The sequence below is a fragment of the Antechinus flavipes genome, chromosome 1 (assembly GCF_016432865.1).
Source record: "Antechinus flavipes isolate AdamAnt ecotype Samford, QLD, Australia chromosome 1, AdamAnt_v2, whole genome shotgun sequence".
Taxonomy (NCBI): domain Eukaryota; kingdom Metazoa; phylum Chordata; class Mammalia; order Dasyuromorphia; family Dasyuridae; genus Antechinus; species Antechinus flavipes.
The window spans coordinates 155,832,536-155,853,257 of NC_067398.1; the positions used below are offsets into that span (position 1 = coordinate 155,832,536).

At 35.6% G+C, this 20,722-nt stretch overlaps 1 protein-coding gene across 1 annotated transcript in view; it reads left to right on the plus strand.

Annotated features, from left to right (window-relative positions):
* The first annotated feature begins 1,771 nt into the window (after positions 1 to 1,771).
* ARSB (arylsulfatase B) overlaps positions 1,772 to 20,722 on the plus strand; it is a 235,086-nt gene continuing 216,135 nt past the window's right edge. Inside the window, exon 1 of the mRNA XM_051991810.1 lies at positions 1,772 to 5,805. Coding sequence (XP_051847770.1) covers positions 5,494 to 5,805 — 312 coding nt within the window. The 5' untranslated portion in view covers positions 1,772 to 5,493. The remainder of the gene's footprint in view (positions 5,806 to 20,722) is intronic.

Here is a 20,722-nt window from a genome sequence, read left to right on the forward strand (position 1 = left end):
TTAGAAGGAAAATATATTCTGAGACTTAAACAATCATATTGTAAGTAAACATCTGAGACACAGCCCATTTTTAAATCAAATACAACTAGCATCTCAGTTGAAATCTTAAAATTTCAAGATAATTAAAATGGTACAAAGACAGATGCCATTAAATAGCAACTATTGTCACAGATAGACTAATTGACTCTAAGAATTAGCTAGTCTATGCTTTATTTTCCATTTTCCCTGTCTAAAAAAATGTGTTTTAATCCATGGGTTATACTTAATTAAAAACTAGGTAGTAGGTAAGATTTTGCCCCTTGTTTTTATGTTTAATTGATCATTGTTCATATGAATCTAAGTATTTTAATAATAATAATAAGGTTGTTACACAGAATTTGCTGGAGGGATAAATTTACAACTTAAAAAAAAAAGATGTAAAACATTATCCAATTAAAGTAGAAAGCATGCTGTATTTGTAGTAAGGGTATCTGGGTTTCTAATCTCTTACTAACCTTTGTGACCTTAGACAAGATATTTAATCTCTCTGGGTCTCAGTTTCTCATTTGTAAATTGAGGTTGGACAAGGTAATCTCTGAAGTCCCTTTCAGCACTAGATCCACAGTTATATGAATAATGTTCATTTTTAACTGTTTTCATAATGGCTATAGAGGCTCAATCTATCAAAAAGCATTTATTAAGAGTCCACTTTATGTCAGGCACATTATTAGGCACTGGAGAGATAAATACAAAGAATGAAATAATTCTTGTTCTTTTGTTTTTTTCATCGGGAGGCAATGGAAAAAACTCTCAATCTGGAGCCAGATTACCAGTGTTCCAATAAATTCCAACTCTGCTACATGTTTCTTGTTTGACCATGATCAAATCACGTCACCCCTTTTCCTGGCCTCAGGTCCTGCAACTGTAAAATGAAGGAGCTGGATTAGATGCCCAACTTCAGAGTCTTTTCTAACCTTCAAACCCACAATTTCATATTCTATTTTCCCAGATTATCTAATTCCACATCATCCTGCAATCATGCTTTTCAAAGATCATTTTTTAACCCAAATGCAACTAATCAGAATTACTTAATTTGATTCAATACAACAAATTTATATTAAGCAACTAATGTCTTAAAATGTTAAATAATTTGTCCAGGCTCACATAGTGTCTGTGGTCAGATTTGAACTCTGGAAAATGAGTCTTCCAGAGTCTAGGCTGAGCACTCTATCCATTGCACCGCCTATCTACCCAGAAAAGTAGTAGCAAAATCCAAAAGTGATTTTACTCACAAGACTGCTAAAATTTCTTCCCACCTTTGAATCAGTGGCAAGAATTATCCTGCAAATGCTTAGAGCAATAGATAGAGCTCTATTTCCAAAAGGAAGACCTGGGTTCAGGTCTTACCTCTGACACATATTGACTACGTGCCTCTGGGTAAGTTATTGAATGTCATGTTACTGTAATCAAGTCTCTAAGAATATAAATTAAGAGCATATACTAAATTGCACTGACATAGCGTTTTCTCATCAGGTGTGCCCTATGCCAATGAAGTCATAGGGCTAGTTCCTGGCCCACTACTGCTCATAGGAGAACAATCTGTTTTTCTCTTCCATGCAGATAATCCTCAAGTACCTATCCAGTGAGTCTACAAGGATTGAATGATTAACTTCACATTAAAACCTAGGATAATTCAATTGAAGTCAACAAACATGAGTCCCAATCAATGCATTGTGCTAGGCATAGAAGTAAGAAAGATGAAATAATATATAGTCTTTATATCAAGGAAGTGATAATTTTTATAGAAGGGATAAGACAAAAATCCAAGTAATCATAATGTAAACCAATGTATCAGTGCATAAGAGAGATACAAGTGACAAAGAGAAGGATCAGATAAAAATGACATTAAAAGAGTACTTAGCTGTCACCAAGGAATTCAAGTTACTAGGTTTGGAAAAACTACACTTCTGACCAGCTAGTTGAGACATTATTTATTTGACATTTCCCCCCAATTACATTAAAAACAAATATATATATATATATTAATTTTTGAGTTCTAGGTTCTCTCCATTATTCCCACTTACAACTAAGAAACATGTGAAGTTATGAAAAACATTTCCATAAATCAAGTTGTAAAAGAAAACATAGATCTCTCAACCTATGAAAATAAAAACCTTTAAGAAAAGTTAAGCTGAGAAAAAAGAAAAGGAGAGATAGTGAGAGAAAGAGAGAATGCTTTAATCTGTATGCAGACACAATCAATTCCTTCTCTGGGTGTGTTTGGGGTTTTTCCTTCAAAGTAATTGTGGATCGTAATCATACTGATAATCCAGCTCAGACTTTTGAGGAATTGTGGTGAATGGTAGAAGGTGTTATGAGAAAGGAGAAGAAGGTAGAATTATAAACTACAAGTCAGTGAACTTGATATCAAATCCTGGAAGATTTTAGAAAGTAGTATTAAATGGAAGGGTTGTGAACACTTAGGACAACTACATGGCATAGGGATGGAATAGGGGCCTTGCAATCAGGAGGACCTGAGTTCGGATGTGGTCTCAGATGCTTAGTAGCTGTGTGATCTTGGATAACTCACCTAATCCTGATTGCCTCAGTTTCCTTATCTTTAAAATGAGTTGGGAAATGAAAGAGCAAACAACTCTAGTAACTCAGCTAAGAAAACCCTAAATGGGATTAAAAAACTAAACAACAAAATGATCACTTAGGAAAGAGGTGATCACTAAGAGCATCATGCAAAGGTTCATTAACATGATTCATCAGCATGGGTTCATCCTGCTAGATTTCATTTTATTTCCTGTTTTTCCTCTGCATTACTAGGTCAGAAGAATTTTGTGGGCAATATATCTGATTTCATCAAGATATCTGAGAAAAATTTTTTGTAATATTCTGATGGCCAAGAAAGCTATGGATTTACTCCAGGATGAGAATTCTGGAAAAGAGCAACTGCTTTAGTCAGGTAGTTTTAAAGCTTCAGACAGTTCCAGCTATGTAGACAATGGAAAGAGACTAATTTCAATATGGTAGACCACTACAGAATGTTTATATATACACCAGTACTGTCTCCCAAAACAGATAAATAAAGGAGGTTTTATCTTAGGTGATCTGAGTACATGCCATAGACAAAACATTACATAGATAAGACATATTTTTCATCCACTTTTGTATTCAGGGAAGACTTCTGGGGTGAGGGCTACTGGACAGGGCTGCTTTCCATCTTTGGTGTCTACCTGATCCACTTAACTCTTACCTGTGGCTCCAAGAAGCTATAGCATGCCCAGCGGCTACATCCCAGTGAACTGTCTAAGCAGACAGGTTGAACCAGATTGGGGTTAAGCAAAGTCTCAAAACCTATAGTGAGTTAAGAGGGTTTGTCTACTCTGAGGATGTAAAGACTTCCCTGCTGGATTGGGCAAATAAGAACAATTTGTTCCAGTGGTCATGAAGGCAGGATTACTGTCCATATATAGCCCTCTTACTGTCCCAGGACCTTGTGCATCTGCAAATAGTTGGATCTATAGAAACTTGAATGGATTCCCTCTTCTTGTTGGATATTACATATATTATCCTCCATAACCCTGTTTTTCAAATAATCACTCCTATGCCTTATCTTGGTATGGCGGTGTCTGTGGTTTTTAAAGGCAATACCAATGGAACATAAACCTTGACAGCTTCTGATTGACTGAAAAAGCATCAAGTATGGTCCTGATGACAGGATTTATCTGGTGTCTAACTATCCCAATAGCTCAATTCAGACATGCTTATAAGTACAAGGCTATAAGATATGCTTATAAGAGTAGACAATTCTATTGATCATAGAAGGCAAAATAGTCTAATGGAAAGAGGGATAGATTTAGGCTCAGAGTAGATGGGTTTGAGGTTGGGCAAATCACTTAACAACTGTGAAACTAAAATCTCATGTGTAAAAAGGAGAGGCTGAACTACATGATTTCTAAGACATCTTTAAACCTATGTTCTATAAAATGGGAATATCTGCTTTTTTCTGTATTGTTGGGAAGATGAAATATAATGATGTAAATCACTTTGTAACTGTAAATTGCCACATAAATATAAACAATGATTAGAATTAATTGGCTTATTTATGGCAGCTCTTATTATTACAGTAGGAAAACTGGAAACTGCAGGGGTACTCATCAATTGAAGAATGGCCACACAAATTATATTACATGAATGAAAAGGAATACGAGTGTGTTCTAAGAAATCATATCTTTTTCAGATATTTTCAGAAAAACTTAGCCTCTGTGAGCTGTGGAATAGAATTAGAACAAGATATACAATTGTTATATTATAATTAAAAAAAAAAAACCTCAAAGACTTAAGAACTCTTACTGATACTGTGACCAACCTTGATTACAGAGAATTAATGATGAAGCAGTTAGCAGCCTTCTGACAGAGTAGTAATACTGGAGACCCCACAACCAATGTAGTTATGTTTTAACTAGATTGTATGTTTGGGTTTTTACCGTTGGGATGAGAGGAGGGCTAGGAGGTAAGACAGTCTCTCCAAAAAGCTCACAAAGAAAGGAAACAAAAAGAAAAGAGGAATATTGAAGTATGGGTGGTTTTTTTTTTTTTTAAATGTACAAAAGAGAGAGCTAGAAAGAATCACAGACAAGCAGGACAGCTTTGAAAGTTGCATGTTGAATTTACTAAATATTTTAAAAGAAAAAATTTCATGAGCAATTCTCATTATGTTCTACGATGTATATGGAAGTGTTAATTTGATGTTTGTTTAGGACTTTTAAAAAATCACCTTCATTAGAAGCAATTAGCCTTCCTTAAGAAGAATTCACAGGGGAGTCTTTTAGCCAGAAGAGTCCAATCCCCTCATTTGTCTTTACAGCCCATAGAGGTTGCTTAATATTTACTGAAGTGAACATGAAACCGAGCCCCAGCCTAGGGTCGTGGGATCATGAATTTAACCCCTTGGACAACTTAGCTCTCTGCCTCACCTACAAAATGGGAAGATTATTTAAAATGTTTAACCAAGTAATTATTTATAATTGAATTACAAAATATTTAATCAATAAGACAGTAGACTAAGACTAACAGTCTGAGTTTATCTTTCACTCAAAAGGGCTGTTACTAAATCAGCTCTATATACAATTTCACATTCTAGCATATTTACAATTGAAACCATTGATTTCAAGACCATTAAATAGTGTAATTCCATTGTTAAGACCTTGGAGTCATATAAACACTAAGTAACAGAACCAGATCCAGCAAAGTGGATGGGGGTCAGTTGGATGGATCAACTTAGTTCTGATCCTTAGAGAATTTTCCTTGGTGGTGGGACCTTCCTGATCTCCCCCGTTCCACACACCTCCGCCTCATCTGAAGGTGGGTGCCGCCCCCTCCCGCTCCTTTGGGTACGCTAGGAGGGCTCTCCCGGGGGGCGGGGCGGGCCCAAGCTGTCCAGTTCCTGGTTTTAAGCCGAGAGCACCGGAGCAGCCTCAGTCCGGAAAGGCCCCTGGTTCGGGAATGATGGAACCAGGTAGCTCGGCCAGCGCGCCCAACGGCGGCCAGAAGCCGCTCCTCTGCCTCTTTTTCCTCCGCCAGTTGCTGCTCCAGATGTTGCAGCTGCAGAGCTCCTGCGCCCGGACCACAAGGCAGCCCCACATTGTCTTCGTGCTCGCTGACGACCTGGGCTGGAACGACGTGGGCTACCACGACTCCAACATCTTTACCCCGCACCTGGACACTCTGGCGGCCGGCGGGGTCCGGCTGGAAAACTACTACACACAGCCCCTGTGCACGCCGTCCCGGAGCCAGCTCCTGACAGGCCGCTACCAGGTAAACAGCGTCCGCAGCGCGCAGTCTCGCCTAGTCCAGCCCCTGCCTCCTCCTCCTCCTTCCAGCACAACTCCGCCTCCTCTTCATGTGATCCTTTCCCTGGATTTTCCGCTCCACCTCTTCTTCCAGGGACCAGACTCAGCAAAGAATTTAGTCCTTTCCTAAATGAATAAATCGGCCTGGACCTAGAGAGCTTTCCAACATAGTTACTTAACTTCCTCTTTGTCACCCAGACTGAGCATGCTCAACTTCCTGGCGTTCAGAATCCGCCCGTTAGTTTCTCTTTCTCTGGGTTTTAAGGGGTGGGTATCAACAAAAGGCCATTTAAAGGAAGGGTCTGGGTGACCTTCCTTACCTACTTAATGTAGACCCGGGTCCCAGAGAGGGAGAGGGAACGAAGAAGTTTCAAAGGATGGAGGGAGGAGAATTTTCTCCTCTTAATTATTCTGAAAATAGAAGGGGGGAATCAAAGCAGCAAAGGCAGAATCCCCAGAGATGATGCTTTGAAAGGATAGAGGCGATGGAAGAAAGGAAGGAATATGATGGAGAACAATGTGAGATGTTATCCCGCCGTGCAGACAAGCTGGAGGATTCCTCACATTCATTCAGTGTGTCCTGTTGGTGAAGTTGCTGAGGGCTTTTTCAAAATCCACAAAGTAAACTTTCTTGGGGTATAGACACAAATGAACCATAATGGAGGACATGAGTAAAGTCGAGTTCATTTTAGTTTCTTCCTTTTTTCTTTGGATTTTCTGATCTCCCTTTAGCATTAAAAACCAATATTTCCTGTTTATTTATTGCTACATAGTGTTATAATTCTGAACAGTGCCATATTCTTCTGATTCTTCAAGGAGGGTCTAGGTGTTTGAAACCTCTCTGATTGGAAAAAAAGGAGATTAGTTATGCACAATGTTGATTAAAATAATTATCTCATGACTACTGAGAAGGGCAGAGCAATATTGTAGGGTCTGTTGTTTCAGTGCTGAATGAGAATTATGAGACCACTATGTGCTGGACTGAGGGATACAAAGGCACAAAAATACTACAGACTTTACTTTCAGGGATTCTTACATTCTGAGAGGGAGGCAACCTGTGTTATAAGGGTAGCAGTTTGTCCAGGTCACTCATTTAGTTTATAATTTCTTTTGGATTCCCAGAGGGTAGTTCTTACTCCCAAGGTTTATGGAATAATCTATGGGGAAATCTTTATAAAGCTAGAGCTCATGAGCCCCCACTGATGGAGTATTTCTAATTAACAGTAACATTAGACATTATTAGTGCTTGATAACACATTTACTAGGGCTTTTTAAAAAATTACCACCATAAACTATTCTCTTACAAAATGCAGAGTCAATAGGAAAAGTGGGTAAATCTACTAGTACATGTCTTAAGGCACATAGATTTGGGAAAACAATACATAACTGTGGTATTGCAAGACCCCAATGTCTTTTCTTTCATTTGGAGTCCTCATGCAAACTTTCAACTTTTGATTTCCATCTAGTTTTCCTTTCAGACTCTCTTTTCTGTTGTTGGGTCATGATCCATGAAGCCAAAAGGAGCTTATTTTCTTGCGAACCCCTTGGAATTTGCTTTCAGCCTCCATCACTCTATTGAAACTGCATTCTTTGATATCATCTCCTGATCATTTTATAATACTGTGGCCTTTAAAAAAATCCTCATCTCTTTTACCTTTCTGCAAACATTTTGATATTGTTGAACATATATACTTGTCAAACACATTTGACACCTTAGGCTTAAGATACACCAAGATCTTCTGGTTCTCCTTCCTTCTTTGTTACCTTTCCAATCCCTCAATTTAAATGTTCCCCAACATTCTGATAGAAGTTCCTTGCTTGCTACAATTCTCATTTATTCCCATAACTTTACATACTTTTTTTGCCTTGGTCTGGACCTATGATTTCATTTATATAAAGATGTCTTGGTGAGGAAATTCTCTCTATGAAAGCAAATTGGCATCTGTCTTGCAAATTATACTCAGAAAATTATCTGGGAAGGTTAAGTGAATAGCCCGTGATCATACACCTATCATGTGTCAAAAATGAGATTTAAATTTGGGTCTTCTTGACTCTTACCTTGGTCCTTTATCTACTTGTACACTCCTCTTCAACCACCATCTCTATGCAAATCTCCCTCATCTATCTCTCCCAGCTCAGAATTCTAGACCAGCATCTCCAAATGGTCTACTAAAGGCCTTGATCAGAATATCCCATTAGCATCTCAAACTTTATATATCACAAGTCAATCTTTTCTTCTAAAAAGTCATCCTTTGTGGATGACACTAAATCAGTTTATAACATGACTATTCATTTCTTCCATTTTTGGATTCTTGTAGCTGCTCTTTGCTCTTCTCTCTCCCTTACCTCTCATAATCAAGCTATTACCAATACTATGGCTTCTGTCTTTGTGACATCTTTCTCATATTTTTCTTCTTTCTGTATTTGCTGATATCACTTTAATAGAAGTTGTTATTGCTATCTATCTTTAAATTTATTTATTTACTTAATTTATACAATTATATAAAACACATTTCCACTGTTGTCATATTGTGAAAGAAGAAACAGAACAAAAGGAAAAAAAAAGATGGAAAAAAACAAAAGTAACTGAAAATAGTATGCTTTGATCTGCATCAGACTCTTTAAGTTCTTTCTCTGGATGTGAATTTTCCATCACAAGTCCTTTGGGATTGTCTTGGATCATTGTGTGACTGAGAACAGCTAAGTCTATCATAGTTGATCACTCACTCATTGTTGCTATTAGCTGTGTGCATACAGTGTTTTGGTTTTGCTCACTTCACTCCATGTTATAAATCTTGGTGATTGAAGTAGCATCCCAAAAGGTTTTCCAATGTTGCCCTTCTAATTCACCCTCTAAACTGTCAGATTATTCAGTCTCATCTTGAGCTCTTATCAGTTATTCTATTGCTCAAAAATATTTAATGATTTACTTCTGGTTACTGAATAAGAACAAATTTTGTCTGGAATTTAAGGTTCTCAACAATTTGGTGACGCCCTGACCTTTCATCCTTATACCTTCCTACATTCTATGTTCCAGCCAAACTGAACAACTTTCTCCTTGCAAATACCCTGCATCCCTGTTTTTATGCCATTTCTCAAAAAGTTCTAAATCCAAGATCCAGGAATTTGTTTTAAAAATATTTTTCTTACTGTATTTCAGTAAAACTGGTTTCCTTTGTGATTTCATTTATTTAATTGTATGTTTTAATATATGATTTGTGTGAAGGAGTCCATAGGCTCCACCAGATTGCTAGAGGGATCCATAACATAGAAAATGTCAAGAAACCCTGTGATATAAATAATATATATTTATATATATAATATATATATATATACATATATATATGTATATATATATATATATATATATTCCTAAGACTTTATATCACATTCTATTCTTCATTTTCCTAATGCATTTATGCCTTTTTTGGGGATTGTAACTGTCTCTTTTACAGGTTACTTGCCAAATCCACAAATATTTTTTAAGCACTTAATGTGTGCCAGGCACTGTACTGGTCAGTGAGAATATGAGTATAAAGAATGCCTTAACTAAGCTTTTTATCTCTCTTAATACACTAGGATTTTCCAATGGTAAATGTTTGTAGACTGTTGTGGAACAAATACTTGTGACCTGGACACATGTGCATTTTAATAACCACTTACACCATCTGCTGGCAGAAAATCAAACTAACATTGCAAAATTCAATAATATAGACTGCATATTGCATATGACATTGATTAGCTAATAGTCACCTGGCATTTACCATATGTAGAAGTGTATATCTGAATATAATAGTATACACCGAGGCTCTTAATCCCTTAGACTCCTCAAATATGCCCATTTCTACATACTATACACATTGCAACATGTATGTTACATGGAAAGAGCCCAAGGCTGAGAATCAAAAGACCAATTCTGGTTCTCCTATTAGTTAGCTCCTTATGGTTAGTATTCTTTATTATACATTTTTGCATTCCAACTGGAATCCATTTTTATTGTTTTTCTTTAAAATTTTCAAAATAAATGAAAAATTCTTTTCAGTTGACATGATGTAATTGATTCAAATAGAAATCGCCTACACACATATCAATTTATTATAAATATATATATGTATCCTGGCATTCCAAATTCCTTTACTTCAACTCTTTAGTTGTTCAATTATGTATATTTTTATTGTCATGAACATTTCCTGTCCCTGAAGTAGGTGCCAGTGATTTACGATCAGCACAGTGGACTGAGTTCTGTCAAGATTCAAATCCAATTTCCAACATTCCCTAGCTATATGATCCTGAGTAAGTCACTTAACCTTTGCCTTAGTTTCCTCATCCATCAAATGAGGACAATAATAGTAACTACCTCCCAGGGTTGTAAGGATCAAAAGGATAATTTGGAAAGCACTTTACATAGTTTCTAGTATGTAGTGAGAGCTAGCAAACTATTGTTAAATATCAAATTATTAGTTATTAAATATTTTACTATTTAATGGTATGTTAATTATTATTCTAAAAGATCTTGGAGAGTTTCTGTGGCTGAAAGCTTTATGAGGCCAGTCTCATGATAATTCTTTACCAATTTAGCTAGGGTGATCCTAGACTGACACAGTCTGTCACTGTTTTTGAAGCCCTTCCAGCAGGCAGAACCTGTTATTATTGTGGTGTTTTTGAGAATCTACATTATTTTTTGTGCCTCAAGAGGCATTAAGGTATTTTAATTTTTTGTTTTAATTTTTTTAAATGTTTAAACAGCATTCAAAATGTGCTTAGGACTTTATGGCATATAACCAAGTTGTTCAATGAGCTCACATTCTAACTAAAACTTATGGGTAATGGCATGGATTGCTATTTCTTTTTGATTATTTAAATTCCTTTTTTGTAATTTTTTTTATTTTACCCTTCAGTATAAAATGAGAAAAGAAAAAAAATTGCCATGTACACAGCAGATTATGGGAGAGGATTCTATATAAAACAAATTTCTATTTCAAGAAAACCTTATAACAAATACTACATGTTGCTTTCAAAGCTGTCTTGCTTTTCTTTGCTTCTTTGTTTTTGTTTGTTTGTTCTCTGCTATGCACTTGTTTACTTTATTTTTTTTCTCCCACACTAAAGAAAGTGACAATTAGGAATGGAGATCTATCTATTTATCTATCTATCTATCTATTTATATATATATATGTAAGACTACTATGTTTATTTCCTCATATTATCTGTTTCTCTGAAGGTAGATAATATCTTCCTTCACTAGTTGAAGTCTTTCCATGTTTTTCTAACTCAACCAACTCATTATTTCCTACAACACAATAACATTCCTTTCTGGATTCAAGCAACATTTTCCTTCATAGAATTTTTGAGGTTAATTTGGGTATTTGTAAAAATCAAAATGACTTGGTTGTTCAATATTGCTATTATTATAAACAATGCTCTCTAGGTTCTGCTTCATTTCAGTCTTTATTATTTCATTGAGGTCTTTCCATGCTTTTCTAAAATCATTGAGCTTATTGTTTCTTATAGCAGAGTAATATTCCATAATGAACCTATATCACAATTTGTTTAGCTATTTTCCAATTTATAGATATTCTCACAATTTCCAGGCTTGGTTTTTTTTTTTTTTTTTTTTTTTTTTTTTTTACTAACACAAAGAGAGCTGCTATAAATAATTTAGAACAAGGAGGTTCCTTTCAATTTTCCTTTATAATCTTGGAAAACACCTAACTTTTTGGACATAATTCCAAATGTCTTTCTAAGATGGTTGGATCAGGTCACAAATCTACCAACAATGAATTAAATACCCCAACTTTTCCACTTTCCTTTGAACATTAGTCACTTTCCCTTTCTATCATTTTAGCTAATTTGATAGGTGTAAAATGATATCTCAGAGACAATTAATTGAAACAGTGGATAGAGCACTGACTCTGGAGTCAGGAGGACTTGAGTTCAAATGCAGCCTCAGACACATAACACTTCCTAGCTATGTGACCCTGGGCAAATCACTTAACTCCAATTTCCTCCCTTCCCCTCCCTACTCTCATGATATCTCAAGTTGTTTTGAGTTTCATTTCTCTAATTAATAATGATTTAGAGCAAATTTTTATATGACTATAAATTGTTTTGGTTTATTCATTAGAAAACTGTCTGTTCATATCATCTGCCCATTTAACAGATGGGGAATGATTCACAATCTTATAGAGTTGATAGCTCTTTATGTATTTGAGATATGAGACCTTTGAAGAAATGTCTATACATTTTCCTCCCAGTTTTCTGCTTTACTTCTGATCTTGGCTACATTTGTTTTATTTGCACAAATCCTTTTTAATTTAATGTAATCAACATTATCTATTTTACATGTTATAACATACTCTATCTTTTGTTTATTCATAAATTGTTCATCTATTCATAAGTCCAATATGGACTATATTCCATGTTCTTCAAAGCTCCTTTTATATCTAGGTCATATATCATGCCATTTTGACCTTATTTTGGAAAACTGGTAAATGGCAACTTCTTCCAGACTGCTTTCCCACTTTCCCAACAATTTTTACAAAATAATTAATTCTTTTCCCTGAATCTTGCCTTTATATGTGTCAAACACAAAATAATCATTTCCTGCTGTAGATCATATGTCTATTCCATACTATTGATTTACTTTTCTATTCTTTAGCAAATATTAGGTAGTTTTGGTAAGTATTGCTTTATAATTTTTTATTTTTTTCCCCTGAGGTAACTGGAGTGAAGTGACTTGCCCAGGGTCATACAGATAGGAAGTGTTAAGTGTCTAAGGCCAGATTTAAACTCAGGTCCTCCTGACTTCAGGGCTGGTGCTCTATCCATTGCGCCACCTAGCTGCCCTTGCCTTATAATTTTAAGTTTAAAATCTGGTACTACTAAACTTCCTTCCTTTACATTTTTTCTTCCGTAGTTCTTTTGAAATTCTTAACCCTTTGTTATTCCAAATGAATCTTCTTATTATTTTTCCTAGCTCTGTAAAATAATTTTTTGATATTTTAATTGCTTTGGCATTGAGTAAATAGTTTAATTTGGTAAACTTGTCATTTTCATTACATTGGACCCGTCTACCCATGAATAATCAATATTTTTCCATTTATTTAATTCAGATTTGATTTTTGTTCATATGAATCCTAGGATTGTTTGGGTAGGTGTTTTCCTAGGTATTTTATATTGTTTAGAGGTATTTCAAATAGGGTATCGTTAGTTATCTCTTCCTGCAGGATCTCGTTGCTATTATATAGGAATGCTGATGATTTATGTGGGTTTACTTTATATCCTAATTTGTTGAAATTATTACTTATTTCAGTTAATTTTTAGTTGAGTCCAAACATATCATCATATCATCTGCAAAAAGAGATAGTTTTATCACCTCATTCCCTAATCTTATTCCTTATATTTCTTTTGCCTCTCTTTTTGCTATTGCTCGGATTTCCAGTACAATATTGAATAATATTGGTAACAGCGTTTATGCTTGTTTTACACCTTATCTTACTGGGAAAGCATCTAGCTTATCTCCATTACAAATAATGTTTGTTAATGGTTTTAAGTAAATCCTTATCAATTTAAGGAAAAGTCCACTTATGCCTATATTTTCAAATGTTTTTTTTAAATAGAAATGAGTATTGTACTTATTTATTCCTTTTGAGAAAGGAAAGGGATAAAATGAATGGAGGTGGATGTGATAGACCTTACTGAAAATTCTTCCTCTTCTCTCCCAGCAATAGTTAAGGGAAGTAATTTTGGGCCTAGACCACTGGGATTATGTTTTTTATCCCCACCAGAACTTAATAGTTCATGGAGGAGAGAAAAAAAAATTAAAGATATCTCTGAAATACTACTCCTGAGGGACATAAGCCTATATTTTTTATGGCGTTGAAAAAACTAATTTTTATTCACAACTTATGTTTTCATATCAACTTCATTTCCAAATATGTCTCTCTGTGAATCATCTCTTATAATACAGAGAGAATAAACCCTACTTCAATCAAACTAACATCAACCAATAATAGTCTGAGTGTATGCAATGTTCTACATATTCTCTTCCCACCTCAACTTCTGTGAAGAAAAGAGTAAAGTGTCTGCATATTGTCATGGGAGAAATATCATTTCTCTGAGTTTATGTGATGAATAATTGCTTCCAAATATATATATATTTACTGCAATGCAGAAAGTATGGAAGTAAAAACCTCAGTTTTATTATTATGTTCAGGCTTCAGAGAAAACCTAAACAATCATGAGGATTCTGACAAGGCTTCTTATAAACAAAATTACATCAGAGTGACAGAAAAAAATTTCATGGAGCAATTTTGTATATTCCTCTTAGGCCACAAAAGTTAGAGAAACTAGATCCATAATCTCATACTTCTTTCGATATCATAAAAACTGAACAAACTTGGCTAAACAGTCATAATCTCATATATCCCCTGAAGAAACAAACTTCTTCAAATAAACTCTGTAGGTAAATTAAGTCAGATTACAGACTAAACTACATTTAGAGGTTTCTCAAATATGCTGATTGTTGCCAAGGAGGCTTGGACAGTTGAAACTCTCCCTCTGGCTTCTTTTGTAAGGAATATTTAAGACTCAAGTAAATTTTTAGATCCTATGAGACAGGTCTTAGTCAGATAAGGTTAATATTAACCAAAAAAATTTGAGGGAATAAAAGGAAATTTAAAAATTCCCATGACAATATCTTCTAATGTTGGTTAATAGGTAGCAGATGGTCAGGGATTTGCAGACAATCTTGAAGCAGGGTCTTAGTGAGGGAATTCTTTCTGGGGATATACACCTGTGAGAACTAATCTGGCCCTCTCCAAGTTTAGGATAAGAGAGGAAGCAGGGACAGTTGTACAAGATTACTTATTTTGTGTTGTTTGATGCTTCAACTTTTATTTCTTTATTCCCATCTCCCCCTGCTCCCCACCAACTTATCTGTTCCTACTTCCCACTTCCAAACCTTATTCTGGCAAGTCTTACTTTTCATGGTTTCTCTAATAGAAAAAGGGACACAATTATTTGGGATTCAGTATCTCCTCATTTCTGAGGACTTGGGGGAACATGAAAGGAATAATCTACAAGGAGATAGTGGGTGACATAAGGAGTATCAGAAGTGGGCAGAAAGTGCAGTGGAGAGCCAGGGGCAGGAGGAAAAGTAGTACCCCCAACAGATTGCCATGTTTCTTTAAAGAAAAAAAAATCCCCATCCGAGGAGTAGGTGATATTTACAAATTTTAGAGTCCCCTTGTAGTCCCTCATCTTATACCCAAAAAACATAACATGTAAATCTTGATTATAGAAATTTTCAGTGGAAATACTTCTCTGTCTTTGAGATAACACTGGCCTATAGGTTAGGTTCAAAGGACAAAACAGCCAATAACTTTAATAATCTAGTGTTTGACAAACCCAAAGACCCCAGTTTCTGGGATAAGAATGCATTATTTGACAACAATTGCTGGGAAAATTGGAAATTAGTATGGCAGAAACTAGGCATTGACCCACACTTAACACCGTACACCAAGATAAGGTCAAAATGGGTTCATGACCTAGGCATAAAGAATGAAATTATAAATAAATTGGAAGAGCATAGGATAGTTTACCTCTCAGACCTGTGGAAGAGGAAGGAATTTATGACCAAAGAAGAACTAGAGATCACTATTGACCACAAAATAGAAAATTTTGATTATATCAAATTGAAAAGTTTTTGTACAAACAAAACTAATGCAGACAAGATTAGAAGGGAAACAATAAACTGGGAAAACATCTTTACAGTCAAAGGTTCTGATAAAGGCCATTTCCAAAATATATAGAGAATTGACTCTAATTTATAAGAAATCAAGCCATTCTCCAATTGATAAATGGTCAAAGGATATGAACAGACAATTCTCAGGCAAAGAAATTGAAACTATTTCTAACCATATGAAAATATGCTCCAAATCATTATTAATCAGAGAAATGCAAATTAAGACAACTCTGAGATACCACTACACACCTGGTCAGACTGGCTAGAATGACAGGGAAAGATAATGTGGAATGTTGGAGGGCATGTGGGAAAACAGGGACACTAATACATTGTTTGTGGAATTGTGAACACATACAGCCATTCTGGAGAGCAATTTGGAAATATGCTCAAAAAGCTATCAAACTGTGCATACCCTTTGATCCAGCAATATTTCTACTGGGCTTATACCCCAAAGAGATACTAAAGAAGGGAAAGGGACCTGTATGTGCCAAAATATTTGTGGCAGCCCTGTTTGTAGTGGCTAGAAGCTGGAAAATGAATGGAGGCCCATCAATTGGAGAATGGTTGGGTAAATTGTGGTATATGAACGTTATGGAATATTATTGTTCTGTAAGGAACGACCAGCAGGATGAATACAGAGAGGCCTGGAGAGACTTACATGAACTAATGCTGAGTGAAATGAGCAGAACCAGGAGATCATTATATACTTCAACAACGATACTGTATGAGGATGTATTCTGATGGAAGTGGATTTCTTCGACAAAGAGATCTAACAGTTTCAATTGATCAAGGATGGACAGAAGCAGCTACACCCAAAGAAAGAACACTGGGAAATGAATATAAACTGCTTGCATTTTTGTTTTTCTTCCCGGGTTATTTATACCTTCTGAATTCAGTTCTCCCTGTGCAACAAGAAAACTGTTCGGTTCTGCACACATATAGTGTATCTAGGATATACTGTAATCTATTTAACATGTATAGGACTGCTTGCCATCTGGGGGAGGGGGTGGAGGGAGGGAGGGAAAAAATCGGAACAGAAGTGAATGCAAGGGATAATGCTGTAAAAAATTACCCTGGCATGGGTTCTGTCAATAAAAAATTATTTAAAAAAAAGAAGAAGAGATAACACTGGCCTTAGTATTGCCCATTCTGGTTCATCTTTTGATTCTTGTAAATTTAAGTATTCTGCATAAACATAACCAGGGGAAAGAGTCATTTCTTCAGGTGACAAAGTGAAAAGGATGTTCTGTATTTTGAAAACCTTCTCTATGGGTATTGAAGAAGGGAAAATGGGGGTAAACATTTGTCATGTGCCTGTTATGCCAGGCACTGCAAATTTGATTCTCACTCAACTCTGTGAGATAGTTTCTGTTATTATCCTCATTTTATAGTTGACAGGAGTTAAGTGACCTGCCTAGGGTTAAATATCTAGTACATGTCTATGGCTGGATTTGAAATCAGGACTTCTTAAGTCCAGACTCAGAGGTCTATTTACTGACCCACCTAACTCTTCCTGAGGAAATGGCTATTTAAAATATATATATATTTATATCTATCCATCCATCCATCCATCCATCCATCCTCTATCTATCTATCTATCTATCTATCTATCTATCTATCTATATTTTCTTAGAATCAGAGGATCTGATTAAAAATCCCTAATCTGTTTCTTTTTAGCTATAACATTGTGGTCGGGACATTTAATGCCTCTGGGTCTCAGTCACATCTGTAAAATGAGGAGTTTGGACTAAATCATCTCAGATGTACCTTTGGATTGTAAAATCCTATGACCCTTTTTGTTGTTCAGTTGTTTTCAGTTGTGTTCAACCCTTTGAGACCCCATTTGCAGGTTTTTTTTTTTTTTTTTTGGGTGGGGCAAAAATACTAGAGTGGATTGCCATTTTTTCTTCCAGCTGATTTTAGAGATGGAAAAAGTTGAAGCAAACTGATATAAGTGACTTTCCCAGGGTCACACAACTAGTAAGTGGCTAAGCTCAGATTCGAGCTCAGAAAGATGGGTTTTTTACTGATTCCAGCCTGGCACTGTGTGTACTATGGTATCAGGTGTCTAGCTGCTCTTGATCCTAATGACATATAAGTTTATCAATGGCTTCCTGACAGCTCAATTTATATTTCTGACAGAATTATTCTTAAGCATTAGCTGTTCCATTCTGAACTAGATGATTTACCATTTGTTATCTTTTGGTTTTATTTCTTTCATCAAAATTTCTTTTTTTATTCTTTTTCTCAAATCAAAACTTCCCTTGGCTAAAATTTTCTTTCTTCCTTCCCTTGAGTTCAACTTAGATTTCTACTTTTAAGAAAATATCTGAACTGAAAGAATTTCTGGCTTGCTTATTCTTTTCTCCAAAGATGTCCCTTCCATCAGCTTAGTTGGCTACATGCCCTTTTTACTAATCAAAACCAAAAATAAATAGCTCCTTCCAGCAGCCAGCGATTTGAGCCAGCGCTGATGCATGAGCGCTGAAGGACCATGCCAGATGGCCGACCTGGCCTGCAAACGACCATAAAGCAAGTTCTGTAGCTCTTGGCATCAGGACTACGGGCAGCTGACCACTTTGTGGAATGCTGAAGAGGAGCCCAGATTTCATCCATTGATTTGTTTGTCTTTTGGAGGGAGCAGCTCTAGAAATAAATCCTAAGGGGGAAGCAGAATGGGGGGAGTGGGGATGTGGTACTTGATTACAATTCTGTCTTCTTGCTCTTGGACCGTGCAGCAGATTGGGCTTCTTCCTTGACTTGCTTTGTGATCATGAAGTTTCCTTCTGCTTTTCTAGCTTTCCTCATGTGCGAAATGACTGTGATGGAATTGTGCAGTTTCCAAATCTCCTGTGTTACTGTAGCAGGAGGCACTGCATAGGCTTTATTGGAAGGTGTGAAATCAGCTCTCCTGATGTCTGACTGGCTCGAAGTACCCCTTCTGCTCAAATGGTAGTTTTTAGGTAGGGAGAAAGGTTGCATTTATTGCTATGTATTTCACAATGTCTTTCTTACTCTCACAAGATATTTTTATTATAATTCTCCGAAATTCTCAGAGAACCCAAAGAGATAACACATACCTAGATTTTCCACAATGGCCTCTGGCATATACCTGAAAGAAAGGAAGACTACTAGTTAATACCTGAGAATCTTTCCAATTCAAGAAAATATTTAGTTCCTCTTGTTTCACAATCATAGGCAAATAAGTATCAAGGGAAAGACCACTTCTCAATTCAAGTAAGGCTAGCCAGAGGAAAATTAAATGGTACAGTGGATAGAATGTTGTACTTTGAATTTTGAAGGACCTGTCTTCAAATTCCTTTTCAAATATTTACTAGGTATGTGTTCCTGGACAAGCTATTTAACTTATTTAGCCTCATTTTTCCTATTTTACGAATTATGAGGATAATAATAATAATAATAATAATAATAATAATAACGTCCACCTCACAGTTATGAGGATCAAATGAGATAATGGACGTTAACGTTACCGCAAGTCTGAAGATGTCATACAAATTCTAGCCATGATGATGATTATTGTTTATTATTATACACATTGTGGTGATTTCTCTATGTCCATCATATTCTATTAAGGCTTACATTACTCTAGGGAAGACTTAAATGTGTGGTTATATCTTCAGGGACTACCTCAGGATCTTGCATACATTAAGGCCTTAACAAATATTTATCAAGTGAATGAAGTGGTCAAGGCAGAAGACTATACCTATAAGATTCAAAAGAAGAAAAGAGAAGAATTAAACTCTGCCCTCAATGATTTCAGAGCCTTTGAGGTGCATCACTAACAAACACTTTTCCTTTTCACATTTACTTTAAGGACTTTGGAAAATGGATGCTCTATGTTTAGTCAAAATCTCCCAGCAGGGACAAAATCTTTCTTCTGTCATTGGCCAGACTTTGAAGTCAGCTTTCCTAACAAGATCACAAAATGTCTGTCAAATACGGTATCAGGAACTGAAAGAAACAAGTTCCATATTATTGTAGATAATGAAGAGAGATGCAGCCTAACCACCTGGTTCTCCACCCAGGATTAAAGAGAAGCCAAATAGCAGAGCTCGCTTTCTAGTGATTAGACTGAATTTTTTTGCCTGTGATTGGTACACTTCCTTTTAAAAAATTCTGTATATTTATTGATGATGAATCTTCCAGGTTTGACAAAACATTAATTTAGTCATATATTCACTCATCCTACTCTGATGTCAGTTTAATGTATATATTGCTAGATTCATGGAGCTGGGGGTTAACTTTCTATTATTGAGGTGGCTTGTTGGGTTCTTTTTGTTTGTTTTTATTTTTGTTTTTGTTTTTGTTTTGTCACACAAATAGGAACTGTTAATGTTTGATACTAGATTTGAACTCAAGTCCTCCTTACTTCAGGACTGGTGCTCTAACCATTGCACCACTTAGCTGCCCTGTTTGCTTTTTTTTGGTGAAAGATTTCCTATTTTCCTTTTTTCCCCCAATCTTTGTCAGAACCAGAGATGTCCAATCTTAGTTTTGTAATATTCTAATATGCTTTCAGTTATTTCAAGGAGTTTCAGGAAATTCTCAAACTAGTTTAATTTTACTTTGCCTTTTTTTTTTTTTAAGTAAGTATTACCTAATCCTTTTAAGAAGGATGGGAGAGGTGTCATGAAATCTAACAGATGGTTGGTAGTACAACCATTTTACAAAGGTTGAGTCTGGAAAGACACCAAAAGAAATAAAAATTCAAGAGTATCCCCTAGTTTGTGTAAAAGTTATTTAGTGGAAGCCTATAATAAAACAAAAACAGGTTTATGTACTGGCAAAGTTTTTTTTTTTAATTAAAATTTTTTTTTGATTTTTATTTTTTGCACGTGTTGCAATTGTGTTAAAAAACCACTCTAATCTGTGAATCTTTCAAGTCTCTGTAATTAATCAGTCTTTGAATCTGGTATCTGGTAAAGTCTTTGTATGATGATTGAGTAAGTCATGTCTTTCCTTATAAAAACAATAGCTAACATTTATATGACACTTACTCTGTACCAGACATTATACTAAACACTAAAAATGATCTCATTTTATTCTCACCATGATCCTTAAAGATAGGTGCTATTATCTCTGTTTTACAAATAAGGAAACTGAGACAAAGAAAAGT